We start from the raw sequence: 9921 nt of genomic DNA on the forward strand, positions 1-9921 counted from the left end.
TATAGCATTTCACAATTATGGCTCACATCCTTATAAAACTTATGCCCCGCTAGGCATAAATTCGATTCCGCTAGGCATAAATTCGATTACTAAGGGCAAAAATTAAAAACCAGTCCATTTGAAGGGCAAAAACCAACCCATGGCAAGTCGTTCAATTTCTTCTTCTTTTTCCCCTTCTTGGCTTTGTTGCTACACGATAAACCTAGAAGCTCTCTTCAAAACTGGTCGGATTTGATATTTACATTAACTTATAAAGTAATTTATCATGATTTAATAAGGTAAAGATATGTACTACTTAACTTTAATAATTAAGCGATAAAAGTCTAAGTGTAAAACATGACATGCATTTATTCATGTAGTATAATAAACATTGTACACGAATCAATTTAACACTTGTCCAACTTAAGTGTTTAACGAAAATAATGTAATTTTTTTGTATATTGGCAATATGTATAACTTAAAATTTGAACAAATAGATGGAGGAAATTCATGAGAAACACATTTCAACCGAAGTGTTTGTTTAGTCATTAGTGTTTCTCCATTTACGCAACTCACTCTATGTGCACTTTGACCTTGTGTAAACCAACCATTGTCTCCTCTATAGCTTGGTTACTATCCACTACAAAGCCGTTAAAAAAGCCCCTTCTATCTTTCAAATAATGCAATACAGCTATATTGTTACTATATAATGCACATACACATCATCTTCCTAATAAATCCATGCAAATTGTTTATGCAATTCCTTATGGTTATGTTGTTTTACACACTAAAATAAGCTTGAAAGCCAAATCTGTCACTGTCTGGAGACTCTGCAAAACAAAAAAGTTGTTATAGAAACTAGAAACAAGAACAGGCCACCAAAAGTAGAAATCTATCACGGACCCCATTTTCACCCCTTGCAGAAAATAATTGGAGAAGAGAAAGTGTTAAAGTGGGCAGATTCTTGTACTTGTATGGTAGAATAAACAAATCACAATTAATTAAAGGGACCCCTGAAAGTTAAATTTTCTTTTACGTTTATGTATCCATCACGGGTTGCTACAAAACAAGATTTGTTTTCTAATTACCACAACTCCTATATGCTAGTCTTTTTTACTCCGTACACTCTATAAATTACCACCCTCCTCTAACACTAACATTTGCCTCTCATTTCATATATTTCTTCTAGTGTGTATTCATTTAGTTAGAGAGGTCTTAAAGAACAAAGTAATGGCCTTTTACAACCACTACTTTCACATTCTTGGTTTCATACTTATCTCTTTTTTGTTAGAATTCAAGCCAGTTTTGGCACAGAATTCACCTGTTTTCGCTTGTGATATCACGAGCAATCCTGGTTTGGTGAATTTAACATTTTGCGACGCGACTTTGACGGTGGAAAATAGAGTGAATGATCTAGTGCAAAGATTGACATTGCCAGAAAAGATAGGATTCTTGGTGAGTGGTGCAGGTCCTGTTAGTAGGCTTGGAATACCAAGGTATGAATGGTGGTCTGAGGCCTTACATGGAGTTTCAAGTACTGGTCCAGGAGTACAGTTCAAAAGTCCTGTTCCCGGTGCCACTAGTTTTCCTCAAGTCATTCTAACTGCTGCTTCTTTCAATGTCACCTTGTTTGAAACCATTGGAAAGGTAACTTGTCATTGTTTTTTTATCTTTTTTTTTCCAAGTTTTGATTCCATTTCTTGAGCTTTTACTAGATTGTTGGTTTAATGTAGAGTTAATGGTTTAAAACACACCCGTAATTTTTTGCTAGTTACACACCCCAATAGTTGTTCTCTTTTCATACCGGAACTATCACCATCTATACATTAAAACACACCACGAACCTGACTAGGCCAACTATCAGTTATTCCCTTTCCCTACCTCAACCATCACCATCTACTCAACTAGGTTTGTTCAGGTAGAAAAACGGAACATCTGATAGTTGGGTATGAAACTCGAGGAAAAGTGATGGTTCAAGTGTGTTTTTGACCATTATAAATTTTTTTACACAATCATATCATATAAGATATAGTTACAGATAATATGTGAGGATTAGTTACCTGAAAAGAAGGCAAGTGACCCCTTACAATAGGATAACAGGCACTGATAACTTAAAATTCTTTACATTGTCCGTGTATATAAATTAAATGTATAGTTTCTTGATGAACCCGAGCTCTGATCATCCTTGTATGTTTCTTTGGCTGGTATTGTTTTCCAAAGCCATTAATTTTTATCTGTATTTTTGGTGTTTGTAATTTTGTCCAAAGACGTGCATTATTTTGGCTTTTTCTTAAAGAGTTCAAGATAATTAGACCAATAGATTTCTATTTGAATATTTTTTGAAAAAGGATGGATTTTTCTTTTATAAATGCTGATAGAAAGTGAACTCCAATTCTTGACGTACGTTGCCGTCGGCACCATTATTTCAATACCATCCTTTTGTTCCATCTTTTTCATAATAGCATTGGTTGTATTTTTGGAAAATGACACAGACGTTAGTCCAATTTTATGGCTAATATATGCTTAAGATGTCGTCTTATGGACGTTAAGTTGATTTCCAAAAAAAACATTAGGCTCCATGTTATTAATTGATAAGAAGGGCCAAGAGTATATCTTTTATTATCCATCTTTAATTTGGAAAGTAGGGTAGCCATTTTTGGTTAATGGAATCTTAATCGTCAGAGCTACTTTCTTTAATAATTAAACATAAATGATGAATATATATATAGATATATTAGAATGGTTCCAGCTTGCAATGTGGTTTATTGCTTAGTCAGGTTAAATTGCATTAACTTGTGAATTTTAGTTGAGATGTTTTCATGTTACACCTTCTCAGAATGAACATCAGTGCAAATGTGTGAACCAAACAGTTCGGTTATTCATTAAACTCTCATGCCTAAAATAGCCCGCACCAAATGGTAATGACAGGGATATTAGTTTCAATGTTTGTACTGAAGAATCTTTCTTTGCTCTCTGTGAAATCAAATTCTTGATAGAAAGTATGAGGCTTTAATTGAGCATAGCATATAAATAAAATTAATTCCTGCGGGTACAAACCAGGCTAGAGTGTTAGAGTAGGTTCAATTGAACTCATTATATTTAGCAGAGACCACAAATGAAGTGGCGAAACCAGAAATTTATACAAGGGGATTCAAAAAGTTTCTAAAATATCACAATTGTAAGTTAAACATATGACCTAAAACAATTTTGAACGCCCTTTACCACTATACTTGAACTCTTTTTCATGTTAAGGGGATTCAACAACTCACATATGACTACAAATGATCATTTTTACTTTATTTCCTGAAGAAGGGGGCTCGGTTGAACCCCCTTGACACTCGCCACTGCATACATATATACGTAAAATACCCTTAAAGGTAACATAAATAAAGTATTGAACCCATACTTTCAAAGAACTTGGAATTTTGAACCTATTAAGTTTAGATACTGAATCCTCCTCTACTTACAGGTAGTGTCCACCGAGGCTAGGGCAATGTACAATGTTGGTTTAGCAGGTTTGACATATTGGTCTCCCAATATCAACATTTTTCGCGACCCCAGATGGGGAAGAGGTCAAGAAACACCAGGAGAAGATCCAACACTTACCAGCAAGTATGGTGCAGCCTATGTTAGAGGCTTGCAACAAACAGATGACGGTAGCAAAGATAAGCTTAAGGTTGCTGCTTGTTGTAAGCATTATACAGCTTATGATGTAGATAATTGGAAAGGAATTGAAAGATTCACCTTCAACGCTGTGGTAAAGTAGTTCTCACTTTTTGCTATTTTACATAAAAGTTTTTAGTCATTTTAGCCATTCCTTTCGGTCAGTTTTAGTTTTAGTTTAACTTTTATACACTGACTTGTAACCGGTCGCAACATTGTAAATTATGTAATAACGTAATATTCTTTATAGTGTCAGTATATATAAGTTAAATGCTTTTAGTATAATAAGATAAGATGGTTGCTTTGTTCCTTTATAGGTTACACAACAAGATTTAGATGATACATTTCAACCTCCATTCAAGAGTTGTGTGCTTGAAGGAGATGTAGCCAGTGTGATGTGTTCATATAACCAAGTCAATGGCAAGCCAACTTGTGGTGATCCAGACCTTCTTGCTGGGATTATCAGAGGAGAGTGGAAATTAAATGGGTATAATTTGAAGCTTTCTTGATTTTTGCTTTTCAAAGAATTAGATGAATCAATGCACTTACATAAGTATGCTTAAAACAGATACATAGTCACGGATTGTGATTCATTAGAAGTCATTTTTGATAAGCAACATTACACTAAAACACCAGAGGAGGCTGCAGCTTTGGGTCTAAATTCAGGTGAGCCATTTTCAACTCTTTATGTTTGGCCATTTGGGAAATAATGCATTTCAAATCTTATAATCCCAACTATTCTAACACTTTTTTCTACTGTCACTCGTATAATCTAGATGTCAAATTAACATTTTAAACTATAAGGCCATTCAACACTATAAAGTAAATTGGGATAGAGTAAGTACAATTTAGAGTTTAGACAATCAAAATGCAGATTCTTGTAATTCTTGTAATCAAGGTTTTAACTATGTATTAAGTAAAGAATCTGCTAAAAGAAAATTTATGTGCAGGGGTGGACCTGAATTGTGGATCTTGGCTGAGTCAATATACTCAAGGTGCTTTTGACCAAAAACTTGTCAATGAATCAGTCATTGATAGAGCTATCTCAAACAATTTTGCAACGCTAATGAGACTTGGATTCTTTGATGGTAATCCAAGAAACCACATTTATGGAAACCTTGGCCCTAAAGATGTCTGCACACCAGAAAATCAAGAACTTGCTCGTGAAGCTGCAAGACAAGGGATTGTCCTGCTGAAAAATACTGCAGGATCGCTACCTTTAATTCCCACCGCCATCAAATCCTTAGCAGTCATTGGCCCTAATGCTAATGTGACCAAAACTATGATCGGCAACTATGCAGGTACATTTGAATCATCATTCAGAACCGTTATAGCTGGTTAACATTATGTTATGTACCAAAATATCATATCAGACTTGTTATGAAAAGTTACCTGTATGGTCAATCTGCCATGATGGTGTAAAAAGTTTTTTGCACTTGGTGCACAAAACTTAAACTCTTTCTAATTCTTGGTTTTCTCAATCATTTCTGGATTTTTCAGGAACTCCATGCAAGTACACAACTCCATTGCAAGGCCTAACAGCCTCGGTTGCCACAATTTACAAGCCTGGATGTGCTGATGTGTCTTGCAGCACTGCCCAAATTGATGATGCTAAGCAAATAGCATCCACAGCTGATGCTGTGGTTTTAGTAATGGGATCTGATCAATCTATTGAGAGAGAAGGACTGGACAGAGTTAATATAACTCTTCCTGGACAGCAATCAGTTTTAGTAGCAGAGGTTGCTAAAGTCGCCAAGGGACCTGTAATCCTTGTTATCATGTCTGGAGGTGGCATGGACGTACAATTTGCTGTCGATAATCCTAAGATAACTAGCATTCTTTGGGTTGGTTTCCCTGGACAAGCCGGCGGTGCTGCCTTAGCAGATGTCATATTCGGATATTACAACCCAAGTCTGTCTTTCATTTCAATTTACAAGATAGATATATCAAATTAAGATCTTGGTTTTTTCTATATTCAACTCATTTCTGGTATCTTGCAGGTGGAAGGCTACCAATGACATGGTATCCGCAATCATATGTAGATGTGGTTCCAATGACTATTATGAACATGAGGCCAGACCCTGCCACAAACTATCCTGGCAGGTCTTATAGGTTCTATACCGGTCCAACTGTTTTCCCATTTGGTCATGGATTAAGCTTCTCGCAATTCAAACACCACCTAGATCAAGCGCCTACATTTGTATCCATTCCTCTCGACGAAAAACATACTTGTCGTTCAACAAAGTGCAAGTCTATCAATGCGGTTGAGCAAAGCTGTAGCAATTTGGGATTTAACATTCATCTTAGAGTTAAAAATGTTGGGAAGATAAGTGGAAGTCATACGGTTTTCTTATTCACTTCACCTCCCTCAGTTCATAATGCACCTAAGAAGCATTTGGTGGGTTTTGAGAAAGTCCATTTGACACCACAAGGGGAACAGGTTGTTAAGTTCAATTTAGATGTTTGCAAGCATTTGAGTGTACATGATGGGCTTGGAAATAGGAAAGTTGCATTAGGACCACATGTTCTTCACATAGGAGATTTGAAAATTTCATTGACTGTGAGGATTTGAACATACATCTTTATTTCTCTTAAAAGAGAAGGGAAAATATCACAAGATGAAGAAAATCCGAATTCCGAATATGTTGAGACAACTGTAACAAGTTTCTTTTTTTTAATTTGCGTAACTGTCCATCTTAAGTTGAAGATTCAAACTCTTGAAGTGAAATGAAGGTTCTTCTCATTTTATAGTGTATTCTATCTGCAAATTCTTATATATATTGTCTCTAGACACGCGCGATGGGCGTGGATCCCTTATCAATAAGTACAAAAGTTTAAGACTTACTTAAAAGATATTAAAAAAATTATTTGAGTTATTAAATGTTAACACGAAAAGTGCAAATTCTTGAAAAATTAATGATTTTGATCCTCACCCCTTTATACAACTTAAGAATGTAGATTTCAAACCATCTTGCAACATGTAACCATAATACACGGTAAGAAAACCCCAAATATCATGAAATGCTAAAACAGGAAGGAGCAGAGAAATGAAACTGAAAGACTAAACATATCTCAGTTTACACGTATCATATTATACTAAAAGTGGAAAGCTCATATCTTCAAAGTTGGATTACGATTTTGCCTCTACAATTATATTACTAATTAACAAATCTGTGCATCTTTTTTTCTCCATTTTTTTTTCACTAACTCTTTCCTTTTCAATTAGTATTAGAAGTCCATGATCATTTTGAACATCTTATAAAAGAAGATTACTGTTATTTCAAACGTTAAAGATACAAAAAAATGAAACTTAATTGAATTTAAGACAAATGTGGTACCCAGTCACATGTTAGCTTCAAGTAATAAGACTTTTATTTTCCCGAATATTTTATCTAAGGTTGAGGGAAAATCTTCTAAAACATGACCATGAGTCCGTTTGGATTGGCTTATTTTAAGTTGTTTTAAGCCAAAACAACTTTTAAGTCATTTTGTAGCGTTTGGATAAAGTAAGAAAGTGTTTTTAAGCACTTGTTTTTAAGTCAAAATATCCAAAATAAACCAAAAGCCAAAAGCTACAATCCCTAACTTATGGCATATGCTTAAAAGCCACTTAAAATAAACCCATCCAAACGGGCTCCATAGTAAATAAATGCAGAAGATTGAAATTTATTAGGGAATTGTCCTACTTTTGGGGTGGTCTTTAAATTTTGCCCTTCGGCTAAAACCCACGGGTTCCAGGTTCTAACCCTCACACAGTCAAAATTTTAAAAAAAATTCGTAAGGCAGAGTTTAAATTTCGCTATACCCCCACCTAAGATACACTTTGAAGGAATTACAAAGTTATGCCGACCGCAGATACTTATACCTTGCATGGGCGACTTGGCATAAGTATGTCGGGTCCGATAACTTTAGTAGTTCCTTCACACGTTTATTCGGTCCAAGATAAAAGTTTGCCCATTAAAAAGTTTCCCCATCGTAAACTTGTTGAGCATGAATTACCAAAGTTATCTTTACCGCATACTTATGCCAAGTCACGATACAGCGTATGAGTACGGGTCCCTAAATTTAACAAATAGATGGCCCCAGATACACGCGACCCAAACCTTGCCTTGCAATTTTTTTTTTTAATTTATGCTTGAGCGGGGGTTCGAACTCGTAACCTCATGATTTTCATGAACGCTCGAGTTGCAATGCGAAAGGTAAAAATTAAAGACCAGCAATATGAGGGGCATAATTTAAAGACCACAAATATGAGGGGAAAAATTTAAAGACCACCTCAAAAGAAGGGCAATCCGCGCAAAAAAAATGAATTTATTACAATACTAGTGTCGGGAAGCCCGTGTTGAGTTTGGGCCCAAGATCAAGGTAATAAAGTAGGCAAACTTACTCAAATGACTACCTTATTGTAGCTTCCTACCATTTGTAGCTACCCTTTTAAATATTACCATTTGTAGCTACATTTTAGCAAAATAGGGTATGTTTTCGCGTGTATTTGTTGCCAACAAATACATGAGAACATGGTAAAAAAACAGGATCCTTGATTTTAGCCTTTAACGGTGGAGCTATCAAATTAGATATTAATATATTTTTTTTGATGTATTTTAGTGATTTTTTTTTTAATTTTTTTTTGCTTTGATGTATTTCAGTGATTTTCTTTTTGATGTATTTCAGTGATTTTTTTTTTTTTTTTTGCTATAATGTATTTCTGTGCCTTTTTTTTTTTTTTTATGTATTTTAGTGATTTTTTTTTTTATGTATTTTACTAATTTTTTTTTTGATGTATTTCAATGGCTTTTTTTGATGTATTTCAAATACATTGTGTACATTCCAACTACATATGAAGCTAAATGTATTCAAAATTTCATGTATTTGAATGGATTTCAACCAATACATTCAGATACAAAGACAAAAATTAACAAAATACACTAAGAAATACACTCAAAAAATATAAAGACAAATACATTCAAAAATAGTGTATTTGTGAGATGTAGATTTTTTAATGTATTTGTATTTGACTTTTAACAAATACACACGGCCAAATCTGAGACACTACCACCACCAAAAATCCTAATCTCTCCACCACCACCAAAATCCTAATTTGAGACACCACCACCATTAAAAATCCTAATCTGAGATACCACCACCACCAAAAAACCCTAACCTAACAAAACCCTAATCTCTCCACCTCCACGTTATCTTCTCCGCCGCCATCTCAAAATCAGTGCCATCGCCGCCACCACCAACAATACACACGGCCATATCTGTGCCATCGCCTCACTGGATAGAGTGAAAAGAGAGAGAGAGGGGTGAGCATAGAGGGAGAGGGAGAGAGAGAAGAGAAGAGGGGCGGCGCGGCCATGGTGGTGGTGGTTGAGAGAAGGGGAGAGAGATTTTTTAGGGTTTTCAGAAATGAAAAATCTGAAATGGGTAGTGATTGGGAAAAAAGAAAGATATATGTGTTTGGGTATGTATTTTTGATATAGCTACCATTTGTAATTTAGAAAAGTTAATTAGCTACTAAATATAATTAAATAAAAAGGTAGTTAATATTAACAATTAGGTCTTAAAAGAAGCTACAATGAGTAAAAAATCCAATAAAGTAATCACTGAGTTTCAATTTATGTGCCACAGTTTAAATTTCGAGAATCAAACAGTTTAATTTTGACAGTGAATTCGGGCATAGAATCTTTAAGTCTTTGAAAATTTACATATTTAAAAACTATGTAAAAAGTACTATAAATTTCAATACTTGATTTTTCAAAATATTTAAAAGATATATGAAAAAATAATGATTTTTCTTAATTAAAATTTTTCTTTTCCTTTCAAGAAATGCATGTGAGGAAATGATATTTCTTTTCTTTTTTATTTATCTAATATATTTTCTAAATTTGCGTTATAATAATATTATAACTATGATATAGCCCCAAATACATTCGCATTGGCTAAATTTAAATAATTAAATCACGTCTCGGTGCAACGACGTATATATCTAATAATTTTGTTCCTTCTTATTTTTATTGTCTTTAAGGATAGATTTTGAAATTTATTTTCTATCGATTTTTTTTTATTTTGAAAATTATTTTCTATTGTATAATTGTGTTATATCATTAAACCTTTATATGTTCAAAATAATTTTTTAAAATAAACTTTAGATCAAGAGAAATTTAATGGAAATTTTAGAATTACTAAGAAAATATGGTCTCTGCCAGTACCAAATGAGTTCTCCAAAATTATTATTATTACCATTTTAGATTATCTTTGTGCTTAGCTATTTCTATT

The 9921-nt window shown here is 34.0% G+C and overlaps 1 protein-coding gene across 1 annotated transcript; it reads left to right on the top strand.

Moving 5' to 3' along the window:
• The first annotated feature begins 741 nt into the window (after positions 1-741).
• LOC132050074 (beta-xylosidase/alpha-L-arabinofuranosidase 2-like) lies at positions 742-6395 on the top strand. Its single transcript, XM_059441119.1, has 7 exons — positions 742-1626; positions 3449-3736; positions 3960-4129; positions 4211-4308; positions 4593-4943; positions 5143-5553; positions 5643-6395. The coding sequence occupies exons 1-7, from the start codon at positions 1210-1212 to the stop codon at positions 6212-6214; spliced, it is 2307 nt and encodes a 768-aa protein (XP_059297102.1). The 5' UTR covers positions 742-1209; the 3' UTR covers positions 6215-6395.
• The last annotated feature ends 3526 nt before the right edge of the window (positions 6396-9921 follow it).

Source organism: Lycium ferocissimum, chromosome 3 (genome assembly GCF_029784015.1).
Source record: "Lycium ferocissimum isolate CSIRO_LF1 chromosome 3, AGI_CSIRO_Lferr_CH_V1, whole genome shotgun sequence".
NCBI classification, from domain to species: domain Eukaryota; kingdom Viridiplantae; phylum Streptophyta; class Magnoliopsida; order Solanales; family Solanaceae; genus Lycium; species Lycium ferocissimum.